The sequence below is a fragment of the Coccinella septempunctata genome, chromosome 4, assembly GCF_907165205.1.
Source record: "Coccinella septempunctata chromosome 4, icCocSept1.1, whole genome shotgun sequence".
Classification (NCBI taxonomy): domain Eukaryota; kingdom Metazoa; phylum Arthropoda; class Insecta; order Coleoptera; family Coccinellidae; genus Coccinella; species Coccinella septempunctata.
The window spans coordinates 23,385,236-23,406,796 of NC_058192.1; the positions used below are offsets into that span (position 1 = coordinate 23,385,236).

Here is a 21,561-nt window from a genome sequence, read left to right on the forward strand (position 1 = left end):
ACCATTTAAAAATGAAAGTTGAATAGGTTGTAGATAAGAAAATAATTAAATATCAATAGACGGTTTTCAGACTCGTGCCCAACATCACCTGACATGACTTAAACCCTCACCAAAAAATTGTGCACTTATTTTGAAATTAATTTAGGTGTATATCTTCTCATAATAGAACTGAATCACTATTTCAATAATTCCTTTTTTTTCAGAACTCCGGAACAATGTCCAAGTGTAGTATCTTTGCTGGCAGAGAGCTACAACCCGCATGTACGTTACGGTGCAGCCATGGCCCTCGGTATCGCCTGCGCCGGCACCGGTCTGAGGGAGGCTATCGCCCTTCTTGAACCCATGATGATTTTCGATTCTGTCAATTTCGTTCGACAGGGTGCCCTCATCGCCTCCGCCATGATTCTCATCCAGCAAACCGAACAAACTTGTCCCAAGGTGTCGTTCTTCAGGAAGACTTACGCTAAAGTAATTTCGAACAAGCACGAGGATGTCATGGCCAAATTTGGTGCTATCCTGGCGCAAGGTGAGATTTTGAGCATCCAATTGCGTACGAATCTGCGAATATGGAAGTTGATCCTTTCAAATCAAGTACCAAATATTGCACTCCTGATAAACTTGCTTATGATTCGACACATGAAGATTTGCATTATTGCATAAAGAAACGTTGTCACAAGGCATTAATGAAGCATATCAACTCTGCGGAACTTATGGGTGCGTGGCTGTTTAAGAAAATACGGTTCCAATAGGAGTAATTCCAATCAAGTTTAAAAACTCAATTAAGAAGCTCCACCTCTCGGTGTGGATCGCGGTAACAACTGTTTGTACCTATCCTATTGTCACAGTGGTGACATTTGGAAATTTTGCAAAAATATGGCGGCTCAGAAGCGCACAGATTACAATGTAATTCGGAACGCGGATTGGGTCACGTCACGTGACCAAATCCGCCATATTCTTGCAAAAACGAGACCACAATGGGGAATTCTCCTCAATTTGGGTTATTACTGCATATGCAAGTTTAAACTGAATAATTATGAGTTTCATTCATGATTTTTTCAAATGCACCGCGGAAAATATTCAAAATCACTCTTCAAATATGGGGTTTTAAAATTTAAATCGCTTGGTTTCAAGTTTACGATTTGGCAACAGCGCCTACTAGGAAAAAAAGAACTATGTCCGATCAGCTTGTTTATAAAATAACAGCTGTTGATTTACAGGCGCGTACTTACTGGCGAGCCTCAACTGCAACCGGCCATAAAAATCCCATAAAATTTTACGACCTTCCTCGTTCGTCGCAGACTTCATAGACAGCCATCTTTGTCTATCTCATCGAGATAATGTATTTGTTGTCCTTTATTATCAATGCATATTTCAGTCGATGTTGCCAACTTGTGCAATTGAAATGAAACGCTTTAAATTTTGAATACCCATTTTATTTTTCATTTTTAAGTGCTTAAAATAATTTTTTTTGGGAAACTCTTTCCTTCCATCTATGGTCTACAAAATGGTGGTGTCAAACATCAACCATATAATTCGGTAATAACTAATCACGCCTGTTGGATATGGAGAGTAGAGAAAAAGAGAACGATCGCCGCACTAAATAAGTGTCTTCGGAAATGGGGAAAATATGTATTATAAAATTAGGTAATCAGTTCAGCACTCAATTAAAGATTTAATCGATGAACATTTTTTCTTCATTGACAAATATACATTTTTAAGATTTGGCCTTGAGCAGCTATTTTTTTCTTAATGTACAAAATAAGCTTTTTGTTGATTTTCCGATTCATCTGCGATAAAAACCATAAATCATATTATTATAAAACATCAGTATATAGTGAAAGTAGTCACTCAGCTTCATTCATAATAATCAAGAAATGGATCAAATTCCCAGGAAATCACTGAATTCAATCAATAGATAGTGCATATGTCTAGATTTTTTTATTGCACGAAGTATGTACATAAAATAATAATAGGTAATAATGGCCCAATCTTCTCATACTCTTTTATTTCCCTCAAAAATTTACAGGGTGAGTCAATAAAAATCTATATAATATAAAATATCTCAACTGTATAGGCACGATAACAACATAATCATACACACATAAGTAAATTATTCACATACATTAAAATACGAAACTTTTGAGAACTAGAACTGGTGATTCATAAATTCATCAATGGAATAAAAGGCGCCTTCTAGAAGCAGACTCTTCACAACCTTTTTGAAGGCTACTCCACGAAGGGAAATCACGTGATCAGGAAGTCTATTGTACATCTTTATACCATTAAAAACGTACATATTTTGTGTTCTTTTTATGCGGTGGATGGGAGTCAGAATTTTATTTCTATTTCGGGTGTTGTGATCATGATCATATGCGTACTGAACACTTTTTTTGTTATATTTAAAGAGCAGAATGTGTTAAGTTTAGATTTTCCACTAGATCGAGAAGATTCTGTTTTCAAAAACATATTCATTCGGAGCTTGGAGCTTGAAACATAGATATATGGGATGGCCATTACAGTGCTACAAACGCTTTTGTTGTCGTCCACACCTTCGATACTTCTCTATCTAGAGCAGTGCGTAACATGGATAAATTTATACACTTTCCTTTTTTTTTTCGCATTGAAAATGGTGAGTGACACCAATGTCCGAGTCAGCTGTCTCAATTGTGATTAGCGACACTATCTGACTTCAGACTTTTGACAACATCAAATGTTTTCTTCCATGCCATTTATGTATTTTCCAAGCTTTGGAGTCATTTCTTGTAACAAGGATTGTTCCCATTTTATTCTGAAAAATGTACTCTGAAATGAATATATGTATTAAAGGTCGAATTTATCGACTTAAATATTCCATAAGTCATCAAGAATATAGGTATTATGTATATATTTTATGTAGAAATGTAAAAACAATATATTCAATAGCAATGAAAATGAAAGATTTTACCTTGGGTACTTTGAAGACGGGCGTGAATTATTTAGAAGTCCCTTATTCCGTTCGGTCAGTGAACCACACCCATGAACGCTACAAGAATTCACCATTTGCATAATAACATGAAATTTTTTTTAAATAATCATACAATGTGTTACGACTACTGGAAAATTCAGCCAACTTCAATTAGTGCGGCACTAGCACATCTATCGGATAAAAAATTAATTGTCTACTATTACAAGATTTAGGGAACGAAAAATCTGTGGACTGGTAGCAGCGATCGTTCTCCTTCTCTCTACTCTCCATACTGTTTGAAAGGACCATTGACATAGAGAATGGACTGAGCAATACCCGCATGAAAGTGTCTGCTCTGTAGAAAGAGAGGAAGCTATGATGAGGCCAATACTTGTCTCTTTTCTATGGACATAGACGTGAGTGTGGATCAATCAAAATTGTAGAAAAAGACCACAACTCTCCGCATGTTCGGTAGTCTATTTCATATTTTTTTGCCATTCTTAATTTCCTATGGAAGGGACGCTGACAAACTGTTTCGGCAAATCTAACTTAGAACCTAAACTAGCTAAACGATTTAGAGAATAATACAGAGAGGATATCACCCCCAAAGGTGCACTACGAAAGAAATAAATACGACTAGTACCTTGTCTCAAACTACCTCGACTGCCAGGACAATTCGAAAAAGAAAAATCTCTATAGCTTCTGTCTCGATCTGTCCTCTGATCCTGAAGGGCCTTCGACAAATTCTTCATCCCCACTGTCGGAAATTTCTTTTTACTGGGGAAACTCATCACCTCATTGGACAGCGAACTGAAAACATAGAATATACGGTCTTTTCTACAAACATGGATTGGCCAGTGGAAAATCCATGGCTAAGACTATTGGTAAGATGAGTACGGCCTCCTTTGATCTATCAACTAAATACAGATAGCTCCACCTTCTACGAAAATATTACCGTATTTCCTGCAAGATATTTCGGTACTTAGAGCTATTTAAAAGGATTTCGGTGTAGTAGTTGCACTTTTCAAACGAAATGAAAAATTCATTGCAAGTACAATAGGAAATTATTCTAGTGTGATTATTTAACCGTCCAAATTTTCAAACTCAGTTATCCTGGCGATTATTTTCAATTTTCTCCCCTTCTAGCCTGGCTGTCCGCAAATTTCAGACGAATGTGTTCAATTCTGAGACAATGAGTTAAACGAATGGTTCCACGGATATGGACATTGTTTTGCTTTTCTAGATTTACTCTTTGATTATTCTGAACCGTTGTTCTGCTGAAGTCAACGAAATAATTGCTCTTTCCTTTTCAGCCCAGAATTTCAATAAGCCTTTTTCCTAACCCATGTTATCATTATTCGTTTCAACCCCTTACTTCTCTCGGACGATGTTAAGAGTCGCATTCATAAATAAATTGTCAAACAAATTTTTTACTCCAGTGTAAGGGTTAATAAGACGCCCCTTGCTTCACTGAACCGATAGAAAGTGGTATCTTAATTTTATAAGGTTCATCAAAGTGGTTATCAAATCTGGGAATGAGTGTTCTCGATATTTTAGTTATTTGCAGAATAACTCGAGAACTATCCGTTATGTCATGGGCGTTCAGTTTCAATGAGAGTGCAAGATTTAAAAGTTTTTGGTTTTCTGTTGCGAAGTGTAGAAATATTTACTGATTTATTAATGTAGGTATACATTCAGGAATTACCTATGAACATAATATCTTGTTAATGACCACCATGGTTTAGCTTGCACAAGCTTACTCTTTTCAAAACATAACAATAACAATAAGGATTAATTCAGATGCATACCACCCGCTGATATGAATATCAACAAGTGTTAAGATATGAATTGAACTAGCCAATTTGCCATCGTCAGGGCCCCAAATGGAGTACGCTCCATCGAAGAAAAGCAGACGCTGACCATGATTTTGGTCTCATTTGACCTCGTTAGAGCAATATAGCTTTTTCTCCGATGAAGAACGTTTGGAATTGATGGACTCTCATTCAATACTGGCAAGCGCTATTGAGTGCTATCCAGTAAATAGACCACTACTGAGTACTATACAGTAACACAGAGCGATGAAACTATATCCGATTCAATCCCCTCCAGATAGAAACAATAGAAGACAATAAAATACGACCCATATTTTCTCTAATTCAGTACGCCGATTCGCTTTGCGAACAACATGCGTGTGACGAACTGAGAAGTCTGAGAACACGTTCAGATCACGGCACAACAATAACATTTCAATATAGGTACATGTGGCGATATTTCATTGATACAGCCTTTTTAATTTCGGCCTTAAATGATTCAGTGGTACAGGGCTTATTGGTATAAACCTGTGACTTCAGATCGCCCCACAGCCTGAAATCCAAAGCTGTTAAATCACAAGACGGCCAAATCTGGTAACCGAACTGAGGAATAACACGACCAGGAGCAAACTCGTCCAAGACAGTAAATGTTTCTCGAGCGGTATGACATGTGGCACCGACCTTGTGGAACCACATGTTATCATAGCTCATATCACAAGAACGTTCGCCATTCACCTTTAAGGCGTTAATGCAATATCTACATTAAATAAAATACTGTCCAATTATTCCTACTACTATGTACAGTGTGCACCAACCATTGTCACGTTTTGGCTGCATTGCTTCTCGATTAATCTTTGAATCTTCAATGAATTTTGCTCAAAATGTGGAAATTTAATCGGTCGAGGATGCCATCGAGTTGGAAGAATTTATCGATTATTCTTTTTACGGTTCTTTCGACCGAATGTGGGTTGCAGTTTAAGAATGGTAGCAATCAAACTTTCAGCTTTTTTATAATAATGTTTATAAATTATGACGCGTTGATTTATCGCGTAAAGATCTCCATATCTTTCACCGACTTCCATCTGTCAGCATTCGATCAGTCATTTTATAATCACGCGTCATTATAAGGGAATTCCAGTCATCAGCTGGGACGTACCGCTCATAATTTAGAGCGTTTCACTTTGCGGAGCGTTAGACCCTCGGGTTTGCTTCCTCTCTCCCCTGATGCTCCACACTAATTTCTGAGGCTTCACGCATTAGCAACTGTTAATCCGAGAGCTGGCGACAAAAATCAGCAAGAGTTTTGTATTGGCCCATAATTGAATATGATTTAGTGTTGAGGATGCACATGACATAGCACCCATTCGCAAGATCAGGTAGCGTAATACCTGGCGGCGCTCTTTGATATACAGAGTGTGATTCATTAGCAAAAATTAAGGGGGGTCTTTCATAAAACTTTTTGTTCAACACGCTTTTCCCTCCAAGTTACAGCCTTTTCAAATTAGGTAAAAAAATTGTTTTTATTTGATATATCCACTTTGAAAATTAGAGAAAATCGGGACAATAAAACTATTTGTCATATGACTTCATTTGACAGCAGCTTACTTGATTTTTTTAATAAATGATAACCTCTGTGAATTTATGGGAAAAAACTCTGAGCAGTATTTTAAATTTTGTGATTGAACTAACAATTTTATGATAAAAAGTCAGGACATAAAAAAGTTGCAGATTGAGTCTGTCTTTCCAAATCAATTTTTTAAATAGGAAAATATAGGCGCATTAAGAATGATGCAAAATATTATAGGGATTGTTTTTTCAGCCTCTTGTGATTACATTTCAGGGTAACAAAAACACCCAAAAACTGCTATTTTATTAGTAAGTATCAGTTATCTGCCAAATTTCAATTTTCAATATTTTTTTTTAAGTGGATATATTGAATAAAAACAATTTTTCCTACCGAATTTTAAAGGGCTGTAACTTGAAGGGAAAAGGGTGTTGAACAAAAAGATAGACCCCCCTTAAATTTGCTAAAGAATCACCCATTGAAATCTTACGCAAGGAAACATCTTTTATGTACTTGGGAAAGTGGTAAGATCGCATAAGTTGTCGTCATAACGATGTAAGTGCAAGAGTTTTGTAATGGCTGAAAATTCATTTACTGCTAAGCTATAATATATGATTCAAGAAGAAAATTTTTATACCGGATTCCTCTTTTGGTCAATTGTCTAATAGCGTTTTCTATTGGTAAAACTAGTGCAGTGCGAGTGCATATTTTGATGTCACTACAATCATTCCAATGCATCTGAAGCCAGTTTTACCACCGCAATTCGCTATAATAGCAAATTTCATTTGTAAAACTGGTGCGTATTGAGAGCATATTATAAAAACAGTGCAATAACTTCAAGATATCCTAATTCAGATTTGATGTTCTGTGATCCAGTGCAGCACTAGTTTTACCAATAGAAAATGCTATAAGTCTTACTGGTTATTTCTATCATTGTTCGACTGTCAATTCGATCCTAATATATCTTTCGTCTTATTTGTGGTCTTCTCTGACGCGTTGGAAGATTCCACCATTTTTGTTGGAAAACTTTTAGGAGATTTTCTTTGGATTATTATATCGCTTGGCGGATTTACCAGAGATATTTTCGAGTTGAAAAATAAACCAACTTCAGTTGTTTCGTTGTAACTGGATCCTTTTTCACGCTATAAGCGGATTTGTAAAATTCGCCGAAAGTTACGAGCAGCGTCTTTGTGTGGGACGACGTTCTGTAAAGAGAGCATTGCTGACGAATATTTGCACCCATTGGAACTCGCAAGACGAGTGTATAGAAATAGTTTTGAATTGATTCGACATAGGCCCTCGTGAAAAACTAAGGGCCAATTTCACCAAATGGTGATAACTTCTTTTAACTTAAACTCAGATTAAAATTCAATTTCATCATTTTCCACACAGAACATCGAAATCACAGCATATGCAATTGAATTTTTTTTATATGCAGGTATCATCGATGCCGGTGGCAGAAACGTGACACTTTCACTACAATCTAGAACAGGTCACACCAACATGTTGGCAGTTGTTGGAACCCTTGTGTTCACTCAATACTGGTACTGGTTCCCCCTTTCACACTGCCTTGCCCTGGCCTTCACCCCTACTTGCGTAATCGCTCTGAACGCTCAACTTAAGGTGAGAATTTAAAGCGAAAGGCTGCCTATCCATCTGATATGCTTCTGTTTTTATTTTTCCAGATGCCCAAATTGGAGCTCCGTTCGAACGCCAAACCAAGCACGTACGCTTATCCAGCTCCACTGGAGGAGAAGAAACGCGAAGAAAGGGAAAAAGTCACAACCGCCGTATTGAGTATAGCTGCTAGGCAAAAAAGGAGAGGTCACGAGAAGAAAGACCGCGAGGAGAAGATGGAAGTTGTGAGTTTAAAATATTTTTAATAGATTTTCGAAATGAACAGGTTGTAATCGTCGTATTTGATCCACCCATATGTATTTCTTAGGGTCCATAGGATTTCTGTTTTGAAATATGTTGTACTAAATGGACGATCTTTTTCCGGTTAGTAGTACGGTTGAAATGATCCATACTTAATTTTTCGGGCGAGATTTGTAAATTTTGATCCAAAGTTCTCCGTTCCACCCAGTTAACACAGTTAGAGAAGGCTTCAACTGCGTGAAAGTTATTTGGGTTCAATCGAAGGTGTTAGCGATTGATTGGTGATAGTTTCTTTCTTTAGGTTAGGAGGGTTGAAGGACCACAGGTCGATGGCCATCAAGTACTCTTTCTCTTTCTCTCTCTCTTCCTTAAGCCGGTCACAGACACAGAGAGAAGACGGCGTGCAACATGCAAAGAATGACAACCATCAACTTTCGCGTTTATTGCCACACATGAGAGAAAAGAACGCGGAGTAATGCGCAAAGAACACTAGGGTCCGTGAAGTTAGCGAAAAGTTGAAAGCACTAATTCTGAAACTATGTTAAATATTTAGTGCCTAATCAGTGCCTATTAGTGCCGCATAAATCTTTGACAGCACCATTGTAGTTTTTGAGAAATTGATAATTCAAGTTCTTGGTGCTGACCTCACGCTCAGCACCAACATTTTCAAATTACCATGAAATTATTATACTAATATTTAGTGCTTAATTAGTGCCTATTAGTGCTTTTGGAACCAATTGAAAAAAATGAACGGTTTTCATAATATCACAGATTATTTTCTTTGGTGCTGACTTCACGCCCAGCACCAACATATTGGAATTTCGTGAAAATTTTGTTGCAATAATTAATGCCTATTAGTGCTTTTAAAACGGATGCGATATCATTTTTAGTTTTACAGTAATTGCCTGATGCTTTTCGAACAAGTGTGAAGTTAGCGAAAAGTTGGAAGCACTAATTCTGAAATTATGTCAAATATTAAGTGCCTCATTAGTGCAAATTAGTGCCGTATAAATCTTTGACAGCACTATTGTAGTTTTTGAGTTACACGAAAATATCTGTTTTGATACCGCGAAGCCATCTATGGAGAGGTATGCGAGTCATTCTCTGTAATAGATTCGTCGTCAGTCCGTCATTTTATTATCACCTAAAGCAGCTCACACATATACGACTTGCCAATCTTGATATCGAAGAATAATTGTACTATTGATTTAAGGGATCACAAAACTATTTTCTGAACTATTCAGATAATGTTTATATGAAATAAAGGTTCTTTTTCTCAGATACTGCCTAAACTCTTTTTCCTTTTGTAATAATAATAAGACTTTTTGGTCATCGAGATTAAAAAAGAATATAGAGTGTATTATATGCTTAAAACAAATATCAGAAGAACTGTATTACTTTTTCAATATGGAAGTTCGAAAATAGAAAAATGTATATTGCTATGAAAATAGACATATTATCCCCTATAATGGGGATAATAGTAAAATATATTTTTATGTATATCTAACCAGACATATGAAAATAAAAATGTCTTAATACGTAGGTACATAACGAAACATAATAGCAATATTTTGACAAAAAAATTATCAAACATAAACGATGCAACAACAAACTCGAAAAAACGCAAAATTTTCAATATGTAATACAACAAAAAATTGATGACGAGAAGGCAGAATCATATATCCATTTGAAAAGCAGTTTACAAAAATTTCAGCTTCATTCAAATAGGGTGTTAATTTTTGATTTTACCGATTCAATTGTTGCGGATTTTTCAACATATTTCAACTCAACAAGTAAAGCGGCCTATAGACGAGCAACCTAGTTGACAACTTTGTTGTCAACACGACGTGTTGACAACCAAGTTGGACGTCTGTGGGCCGGTTGGTGGTTGATATTCCTTCAAACTCGTATGGTTTACGAGCTCGTTGACAACATAGTTGTCAACTAATTTGCTCGACTGTGGGCTGCTTAAGACATTACATGCGTAATTCTTCTTCGATCGGTCCATATATTCTTTCGATTTTGTTTTCCACAAAGATTGGAAGAACCTATAAATTTATCTTCGTAAGAAATCGCGGGAGAGATTTCTCAGGTCCGACATCGTCCTTGGTGCATTTCGACCCGAAACAGTACTGAAGCTGTAGCTGCTCGATTCGATTTGCTGTATGTATATTGCCTAAAGCCGGCCACAGACTTCGTTAAGCGGTGAACACATATGAGCGGCCGCGGCCACGATCACGATCGAGAAGCGATCAAACGCGTCCCATGCAAATTGTTTATTCCGCACGTAATATCACGATCTGTTCAGCGATAGAGCGGGGTTCAGTCGCGATGTCTCACGATCGTGATCGTGATCGCGGCCGCGGCCGCTCATATGTGTTCACCGCTTTATTTTCCATCCGTTCGTATCGCCGCGATTCGAACCGACGATTCTGATCGCCGTCCTGTTTTGCCCACACAGTTCGGTAAATCCTCTCAGTTATTTTTCAGTCGTTTTCGGATCTGCACATCATGAAGTGGAAAACATCTTTTAGCAGTGGCGGCCGCGGTTACTGTGTCGGATAAAAATTTAAAAAATCCTGTAAATTACCTGTACAAATCGATGAAATCTCTAATAAATTGTTTGTTAGCTGTCTTCTGAAGCATCGTTGTTGAAATAACTAAATAAAATGATACAAAAACAGTCTAGACGTGATATGCTCTCCGCTAATGAAAAATAATCGCCGATTGTGAACGAAATCCCCACACTCTGTCGGTTTGGACCGACAACCGATGGACCGTCGTTCCAAAAATCAGGCTCGGACAGATATTTTAACCGACGATTCGGAACGACGCTTTTTCACGATTCACGATCGCGGCGATTCGGACGGATGGAAAAGAACGAAGTCTGTGGGCGGCATAATGCACTCGGTACGACTCACTCGCCCGAAAACTCTTTGAATCGAAAGATCAGTGCCCAGAAAATGTATTGCCCCGAAGGATCACTCGCCAGAAAATACCGCCCACTACCTCCTGATTGGCCGACTGACCAAAAGACAATTGTCTGTCATCTTTGTCTAACCATTTATGAAGTTTGACAGAAGTTAGGCACAGATTTTTGATATGATTGTACAAGTTGGAACAAATATGGGGATTTAATTTTAAATTTTATACAGCTGACAGCTGACCATAGATAACCTAACCTGTTTGTTGATATTTACATAACCGTTACAGTCGGAGCCGGAAACTTTCTGATTTTTATTCGACTTATTACACTAATTAAATGAGACCATTGATATTGATACTTTGAAAGCAATCTGATGATGACATGCATTAAGAGTTCTTCTTTTGGGTACATCAAACTTTCCATTTTCCAAAAATAAAAGTAGGTATCGAATGAATTGTACAGAACAAGTACCATTCTATTCAGTTATATATATATATTTTTTTAGGTAATATTAGATGATCGAAATACTCGAAAATCTGGAGCATTCTCAAATAAAAAAACTAAAATTTTAAATGATTATCAAATGTGATTTAAACCAATACATTTTATTGAGGAGTAGAATGAGTATCTGTTTTTGAAGTGGTCAGTGAGAGTCTGCAATCTCAAGTTCCCGATACTTATCACTTTCAATCCCTCAAGAAAATGCAGAATTTTCTTGAATTGAATAAATTATATCGATTACAAGAAACAATGTATGAAAACGTTATAACATTCTCCTCAAATATGATTTCCCAAAGAAGATAATATATGAATACTGATGGAAGAATCAATTTTGGCCCGCAAGATGCCTTTTAATATAAAATATTTCAGCTTATTTCGTGAAAAGTTATTATTCATACAATTCACTGCTAGGGAGAAAGGGTCTTTTACTGGAGCTCTTTTATCATACACCAAATTGTGTGGTATCCCGTCACATTAAACTCTACTAAAACTTTATCTCATACTGTTGCTTTACTCATTGTTGGATGTTGAACATTGTTATGCTTATTATCAAAAAAATATATCGTGGGCAAACAATCAAAACCCACTAAATCCCTTTTTTTTTTGTAAAATGCCATTTTATCACCTGTAAAAGATTTTTAACTCCAAAACCATCTTTCCAAGCAATCTATAACCTTCATAATTTACATCAAGCCTTCAATAGTCTAACATTCAACAGTAAAAACCTATCAAGTCGACTTAGGGGAATTCTCAGAATGCAATGGGTTATGATTGTATGCTCACGATATATAGATAGATGTAATCAATCAATCAATCAATGATCGAAGTAACATTTCATTTATGTCAACATTACACATTAAGCATGGATTTCACAAAACTCCCATTGTCCGATCAACAATATGACAGTCCCTCGGTTTCCTAAACCAAATCACTGTTACTTTTGCATTTCTGAATATTTGGAAGGAGTATCAATTGAGAATCATTGAATGGAGGTGTATATAGATCATAATTGGATGCCAGAATGATATTCTGAATGCTCATGACTGAATTATCAATTGCAAAGAAATTGACGTTTATATGTCAAGCAAGCTTTGATTCCCAGATCAAGCTTTGTGAAACCGGGGATAAGGCTTACATTAATTGTGAATGAGCTGTAAACAGTGAATTATTGATTTGAGACTGTAGGCTTCACAGTTTCATTTTTTCCGAGTACATTCTTGATATATCATTTCATATTTCATGTATTTTCAAGTGAAATAGAAATTTTTCATATCTCTTTTCTTTCATTTCACAAATCCTATCACTATTTCAATATTATAATATCTTTGAAAATGGAGATTTAGCAGAGTGGGAATGGGATTGAAGAGCAACAGAGAGCAAATTTTTCTTGGGATGTGCCAGAATTATTTTTTCTTCAGAGTTATGGGTTTATAATAATGAGGAAAATTTTTCTTGATTGAAATGTTCATTAAGGTTTCATAAAAAAACTATGCTATAATGAGTTTTAATAATAGAAAACAGTGTGTAATTGTAACATTAAGATACGAAAAAGAAGAAATTAAGAATAATACAAATAATTATCAGATACAAACAAATAAATTGTATGATGACTGTAAGTTTCAATTTTTACAATGGCTTGGACCAGGACCGTCAAAGCTTCGGCGGGCCTTGGTACATAAAGAAATTACAGGCCCCCCGTTGGTTTTAGGTGTTAGCATTGTATAAAATACAGGCCGATTCTTCCGAATCGGCTCGGTTTAAAATATTCAGTAAGGGCGATCCTACGGGAGGGGGGATAAAGAGGGTAATTACCCCTCCAGAGCCCACAACGATTTCGATTTCATTTATGAAAAAACTGAGAAAAAACAATATTATATAATGAAATGAAAAGAAGAGATTCCTTGTAGAATTTTAAGAGAAAAATATGCCAGCTCTGGACACTTGCAAATCATGTATTCAGCTGTTTCTGCTTCTGATCGACAGAGACTACAAATCTCATCTCCTGACTCACCCATACGGTGCAAATGATATTTGTACCGACAGTGCCCTGTCAGCAGTCCCACCATCACCCGAGGCTCAGCTCGTGACAACTTTAGCAGTTTTCTAGTGTAGATCGGTGAAATCATCATGAATTTCTTTGACTGAGTAAGTCCAGGAGTGTTTCTCCAGAGGGTTAGTCTGTTGTTCAACTCCCATTGTTGGATCCCATTTGTATTGGTACTTTCCGAGCCCACAGAAAGGCTAAGGTCCAGCAGGATGCTCTTTTTGCAAGTTCATCGGCTTTCTCGTTTCCTTCAACAACACTATATAGTGCCCTGGGTACCCATATATAGTAGAGTCACTTTGTTGTCTCTGGCCAGTTGCTTTATGGTATTACGGCACTCCCATGTCAACAGAGATCTCTCTGGCAGTGTGATTCCAGGGACCTCGGCGTGGCCTGGCTGTCCTTGGTGATATAGATATGCGCACCTTTGAAGTTCATTTTAAGACACTCCTGAGCGCATACGTAAACAGCCAATGTCTAGTTCAGACATGGGCAAACTTTTCGAGGGGAGGGCCAGATAAAATGAAAAATTACCAATTCACTATCACCTCTGCTGTGGAGTCTGGTCATGGACGATCTTCTGGAGAGGCTAACGGCAGGTGGCTTTTATAGCCCTGGCATACGCCGATGACATAGTGGTGACTGTGAGAGGCAAGCTTTTTTTTTTCTTGGTGTAGCAGGAGGAAAATCTGCAAAACAGACGAATACATCCTCTCCTGAGGGGGAACAGTGTGGGGATTTTCACTCTCTGAGCTCGAGACCCACTAAAAACCCTTAACTGCTTCTTCATAGGTTTCGGGCATTTTGCCTATTAATCAGTTGACTCTTATGGTTTCTGGACTCTCACACGATCATAGTCGTGTTGATAGTTGTATGCTGCCTATAGCTTTTATAGGCTAAGCTCTTCTTTCGTTACATTTAAATCCTGAACTGATCTCTCGGTCTTCGGTGGTAGGTTTTTGACCTTCAAGCTTCTTCCGTTGGATCGTAGTCGACTAATCTTCGTAGTTCCTCATTTGGATGTTGTTTGGCTTTGTCGAATATCCTTTCCGCCTTTCTCTTCATAAATTCAGTAACTGGTTCCTATTCCACGATTTGTTTGTTCCTAACAAACTAGGGTACGTACGTACCCTAGTATCATCGCCATTCTAAGGAGTTTATTCTCAGTGGCCTGTATTCTCTTGATGTGGGTCTTGGCTGCGAAGCCCCATGCCACCGATACATATGTTAGTTGTGGTCGCGCAATAGTTTTAATCATCGTCAACTTGATGTTCTTATTCATATGACTTCTTCTGCCTATGAGTGGATAAAGTTTACTCATTGCGGCTTTCGTTTTATCGACAGCACATTTGATGTGGTTTTTCCATGTGAGTCCTTTGTCAAGCGTCACTCCTAGGTATGTTGCTTCATTTTTCCATTTTCATTTTCCAACCTCTTCTCCATCAACTTCAAGGTTTTCTTCCATCCACAATCTTCTCTTTTGCAGTGATATTGCTTGAGTCTTTCTTCCATTGATTTGGATTTTCCATTTGATGCACCATTTGAGTATTTCATCTATGCATGGCTTCCTGAAGTCTCCGTTGTATGATCTCTGGGCGTCGATGTCTGAACGCTATTCCTGTGTCATCTGCATACAAGGTGAGCATATTTCTAGCATTTTTCGGGATATCATAAACGTATATTACGTAAAGCAGAGGTCCAAGTACCGATCCTTGAGGCACACCCGCTTCCAATTGTCTGGTTTAAGAGGTTGCTCCATCTATCTTCACATAAAAGTTTCTATTCCTCAAATAGTTACTTATAATCTTGCATAGCTTGGTCGAATATCCTGCTTCTTTCATCTTGTAGATTAGGCCTTCGTGCCATACTCTATCAAAAGCTCTCTCGATATCCATCAGAACTAATCCTGTGGCCTGTTTGGTCTGCATTCCTTCGGTGACGTATTCTATGAGCCGTAGTAATTGGAGTTCAGTCGAATGTTCTCGTCGAAATCCAAATTGTTCGGGTGGAATTATCTCCAACATTTCTGTTTTCTCATTCAGCCTTTTGGCGATAACCCTCTCGACGATTTTTCGTAGTGCTGATAGTAGGCTGATTGGTCTATAATTTTGAGGAAATTTCCGTTCCTTTCCAGGCTTATTGAAAACTATCATTTCTGCAGTTTTCCATCTCTTTGGGTAGAATTCGGTCCTCATCACTCCATTTTTTATATTCGTCAAGGCTGCTATTCCTTTTCTAGGCAATTTCTTCAACATATAATTAGTTATCCTATCTTCTCCCGGTGCTTTCCGGTTTTTCAGTTTCATTATGATCTCTCTACTGATTTCTGTTGGTGAAGCCGGTTTTGGAATGATTTCGGTATCCGGTGGTTCCATCATCAGTTATTCTTCTTCTAGATCTTCATTGTCATCATAATTTCTGTAGTTTATTCTGGCTTCTCTCTCAATTGAGTCGGCAAGTGCTTCGGCTTTTTCAAGTCTCGTATATACCATTCCGTTTGCTCCTTGCACTGGAGGTATAACTGTCCGTTCTCGTCGTAAGCGTTTTTGCATTTTCCAAGCCGAGTGATCTTTTGTATTCAGTTCACTTAATCTCTGGTGCCATACGGACAGTTATAATATATAATATATATATATAATATAATATATATATATAATATATATATATAATATATAAAAGATATCTTTTATTACGCAGTTCTGTTAAAGCATTTTTCAATATCTGACTATGCTTTTTCAGTTTCTTCTTGTCTTCTTCTCTTTTTGTTGTTCTGTAGAGTCTTCTGTTCTTTTTTATAAGTTCCTTTATATCCCTTGGCGTATCTCCATGTGAATGTTTCGGAATTGGTTTCCTTATTCTCTTGGTGCTTTCTTCATAGGCTTCTTTTATTTGATTTTCCAATTTTTCAACTGCTTCATCTAATTCATCTCGGGTCTTTATTCGGGGAATTTCCGTGATTTTCTCCTGAAGTAAATTCTTATATTTCTCCCAGTCTGTGTGCGATCCTTGGTTTGTGTCTCTTCTTCGTTTCTTGGGCCATGTCCCACTATGAATTCTATGGGATTGTGGTCTGAAGTTCCGTCTTCTATTGTATCAATGCTGATTTCTTCAGTGATGTCTTTCATTACGACAATGTCCAGTACATCGGGTAGTCCATTTACTCTTGGTATGTAGGTCGGTATATCAGGTCCTATCACAACTGCATTAAGTTTTTCAGCATAAATCTTTAGTCTTCTCCCGTTGGTATTTTCCACCCTATATTGTTCCATTCCTGCTGCAGAAACAGCAAAGGCTGGCCTGTGTTGGTGCTAGGGGAGCTATCCATACATCTCCTACAGCAGCGCTTGAGGCCACACTTGATCTGCCTTCGCTACACTTACATGTGAGGAAATGTAGCCTTCTAGAAGCAATAAGAACATCCCTTAACGGGAATCTCCTACACGAAAACTGGGTTGGACATATGAGGATATTGAATCCACTGGACTCAAACCTCTTGGAAAAACCATCGGATGTTATACCAATCATTTTGGATTTCGAAACGCCCTTTGAAACGATTAAAGCTGACCGTCCTAGTGCAATATAAGTTTCCTAAATCGTTTGGACAAAAAGTCATCCACGTGGTTTACTGATGGATCAAAAATAGGCATTGGCATTGGCGAATATGGACCTAAATGATGGATAATGGAGTGTCGTAAAATGAACTTCAAAGGTGCGCATATCTATATCGCCAAGGACAGCCAGGCCACGCCGAGGTCCCTAGAATCACACTGCCAGAGATCTCTGCTGACATGGGAGTGCCGTAATACCATAAAGCAACTGGCCAGAGGCAACAAAGTGACTCTACTATATATGGGTACCCAGGGCACTATATAGTGTTGTTGAAGGAAACGAGAAAGCCGATGAACTTGCAAAAAGAGCATCCTGCTGGACCTTAGCCTTTCTGTGGGCTCGGAAAGTACCAATACAAATGGGATCCACCAATGGGAGTTGAACAACAGACTAACCCTCTGGAGAAACACTCCTGATGGACTTACTCAGTCAAAGAAATTCATGATGATTTCACCGATCTACACCAGAAAACTGCTAAAGTTGTCACGAGCTGAGCCTCGGGTGATGGTGGGACTGCTGACAGGGCACTGTCGGTACAAATATCATTTGCACCGTATGGGTGAGTCAGGAGATGAGATTTGTAGTCTCTGTCGATCAGAAGCAGAAACAGCTGAATACATGATTTGCAAGTGTCCAGAGCTGGCATATTTTTCTCTTAAAATTGTACAAGGAATCTCTTCTTTTCATTTTATTATATAATATTGTTTTTTCTCAGTTTTTTCATAAATGAAATCGAAATCGTTGTGGGCTCTGGAGGGGTAATTACCCTCTTTATCCCCCCTCCCGTAGGATCGCCCTTACTGAATATTTTAAACCGAGCCGATTCGGAAGAATCGGCCTGTATTTTATACAATGCTAACACCTAAAACCAACGGGGGGCCTGTAATTTCTTTATGTACCAAGGCCCGCCGAAGCTTTGACGGTCCTGGTCCAAGCCATTGTAAAAATTGAAACTTACAGTCATCATACAATTTATTTGTTTGTATCTGATAATTATTTGTATTATTCTTAATTTCTTCTTTTTCGTATCTTAATGTTACAATTACACACTGTTTTCTATTATTAAAACTCATTATAGCATAGTTTTTTTATGAAACCTTAATGAACATTTCAATCAAGAAAAATTTTCCTCATTATTATTATACACCCATAACTCTGAAGAAAAAATAATTCTGGCACATCCCAAGAAAAATTTGCTCTCTGTTGCTCTTCAATCCCATTCCCACTCTGCTAAATCTCCATTTTCAAAGATATTATAATATTGAAATAGTGATAGGATTTGTGAAATGAAAGAAAAGAGATATGAAAAATTTCTATTTCACTTGAAAATACATGAAATATGAAATGATATATCAAGAATGTACTCGGAAAAAATGAAACTGTGAAGCCTACAGTCTCAAATCAATAATTCACTGTTTACAGCTCATTCACAATTAATGTAAGCCTTATCCCCGGTTTCACAAAGCTTGATCTGGGAATCAAAGCTTGCTTGACATATAAACGTCAATTTCTTTGCAATTGATAATTCAGTCATGAGCATTCAGAATATCATTCTGGCATCCAATTATGATCTATATACACCTCCATTCAATGATTCTCAATTGATACTCCTTCCAAATATTCAGAAATGCAAAAGTAACAGTGATTTGGTTTAGGAAACCGAGGGACTGTGATATTGTTGATCGGACAATGGGAGTTTTGTGAAATCCATGATTAATGTGTAATGTTGACATAAATGAAATGTTACTTCGATCATTGATTGATTGATTGATTACATCTATCTATATATCGTGAGCATACAATCATAACCCATTGCATTCTGAGAATTCCCCTAAGTGGACTTGATAGGTTTTTACTGTTGAATGTTAGACTATTGAGGGCTTGATGTAAATTATGAAGGTTATAGATCGCTTGGAAAGATGGTTTTGGAGTTAAAGATCTTTTACAGGTGATAAAATGGCATTTTACAAAAAAAAAAAGGGATTTAGTGGGTTTTGATTGTTTGCCCACGATATATTTTTTTGATAATAAGCATAACAATGTTCAACATCCAACAATGAGTAAAGCAACAGTATGAGATAAAGTTTTAGTAAAGTTTAATGTGACGGGATACCACACAATCTGGTGTATGATAAAAGAGCTCCAGTAAAAGACCCTTTCTCCCTAGCAGTGAATTGTACGAATAATAACTTTTCACGAAATAAGCTGAAATATTTTATATTAAAAGGCATCTTGCGGGCCAAAATTGATTCTTCCATCAATATTCATATATTATCTTCTTTGGGAAATCATATTTGAGGAGAATGTTATAACGTTTTCATACATTGTCTCTTGTAATCCATATAATTTATTCAATTCAAGAAAATTCCGCATTTTCTTGAGGGATTGAAAGTGATAAGTATCGGGAACTCGAGATTGCAGACTCTCACTGACCACTTCAAAAACAGATACTCATTCTACTCCTCAATAAAATGTATTGGTTTAAATCACATTTGATTATCATTTAAAATTTTAATTTTGTTATTTGAGAATGCTCCAGATTTTTGAGTATTTCGATCATCTAATATTACCTAAAAAAAAATATATATAACTGAATAGAATGGTACCTACTTGTTCTGTACAATTCATTCGATACCTACTTTTATTTTTGGAAAATGGAAAGTTTGATGTACCCAAAAGAAGAACTCTTAATGCATGTAATCATCAGATTGCTTTCAAAGTATCAATATCAATGGTCTCATTTAATTAGTGTAATAAGTCGAATAAAAATCAGAAAGTTTCCGGCTCCGACTGTAACGGTTATGTAAATATAAACAAACAGGTTAGGTTATCTATGGTCAGCTGTCAGCTGTACAAAATTTAAAATTAAATCCCCATATTTGTTCCAACTTGTACAATCATATCAAAAATCTGTGCCTAACTTCTGTCAAACTTCATAAATGGTTAGACAAAGATGACAGACAATTGTCCTTTGGTCAGTCGGCCAATCAGGAGGTAGTGGGCGGTATTTTCTGGCGAGTGATCCTTCGGGGCAATACATTTTCTGGGCACTGATCTTTCGATTCAAAGAGTTTTCGGGCGACCGATCCCTACTCAATGCACTGATGTAGAAGTCCGTTCGTGCATAAAATCGGCCACCCACGGATGTTCATGCTACGCGTTCATGCAATTTTTCAGGATGGTTCGGAAGAGATGAATGACGGAGAACATGCAACATCCATGCTCACACACGAGCGTTGATGGTTGTCATTCTTTGCATGTTGCACGCCGTCTTCTCTCTGTGTCTGTGGCCGGCTTTAGATTAGGAAGAAAGTTATCGCAGGAATAAAACCAACACTTTATATGCTACAAATATATTACAAAACTGCCATAGTTTCACTCACACTGTTGATCACAATTTTATTTAAACAGAACTATTAAGGTTGATTCTCACTATACCTTCCATATCGTCTCCTTTTCGTCTACCTAAAATGTTGTGCAATGTAAATGAATGGAAAAGTAAGTTTGACGGAAAGGAAACTGTAAGGATAGTGAGAATAGTCTTCCGTTTTGCTACCATATCTAATCGCCGTATTGATTTGACGATTGTGCATATTATGGGTTGGGTAAAAATACCAGAACGGTAGATTATTTCAGAGTATACAAGGGTTATTAAAATGTCGTGAATAAAAATGGTAGGGCTATTTAAAATTTATATATCCATGATGAATTGAAATAAACCAGGGTGCACAATGAAATTGTGGAGAGTGATATTTTTGCTCAAATGAAACACCAAGTATTATACCACCTTTTTCGATTTTCCACTTAAGCTCGTTTGCAACAGCCGAGAATTCTCTAGAAAATTTACTCGAGATTTCATTCGTGAAATTCTTTACCGTTACATACGCACTTTCGGTAGAATTCTCTGTTCAGTTGCATACAAAATAATCTCTGCCGTTTTCTCACCAAAATTTGGTAGAGAATTCTCCAGAGAATTCTCGGCTGTTACAAACGGGCTTTAATTTCAAACTTTTTCGATGACGCTCAACGTTATAGTTCGAGAACGGCGTAGGCACCTTGACCATACTCAACCCCTATGCAAGGGCGGGTGAACCAGGGATGTGGCGTACACCGTGGGACCCTTCGAAAACACTCAAATGAGAAACGTACCATTGAAATCATAATATACCTACTAGGAATGTTTCCAAAGTTCTGGGAATTAAGCTGAAATTTTTACTATTGTATTAATTTTCGTCAATATTACAATGCAGTTTTTCAACATAATCTCCATTTAATTGAATACAT

General features: G+C 37.2%; 1 protein-coding gene and 1 long non-coding RNA gene across 2 annotated transcripts in view; one reads left to right on the top strand and one right to left on the bottom strand.

The window, feature by feature from the left end:
- The window catches only part of LOC123311024 (26S proteasome non-ATPase regulatory subunit 1), a 79,359-nt gene that overhangs the window by 56,189 nt on the left and 1,609 nt on the right, over window positions 1-21,561 (top strand). Inside the window, exons 11-13 of the mRNA XM_044894770.1 lie at window positions 204-526; window positions 7,758-7,942; window positions 8,005-8,181. Coding sequence (XP_044750705.1) covers window positions 204-526; window positions 7,758-7,942; window positions 8,005-8,181 — 685 coding nt within the window. The remainder of the gene's footprint in view (window positions 1-203; window positions 527-7,757; window positions 7,943-8,004; window positions 8,182-21,561) is intronic.
- Window positions 19,798-20,354, bottom strand: LOC123311025. The gene is made up of 2 exons (XR_006537419.1): window positions 19,917-20,354; window positions 19,798-19,847 (listed from the first exon to the last, which is right to left on the bottom strand). It is a non-coding gene; the product is annotated as an uncharacterized LOC123311025 (long non-coding RNA).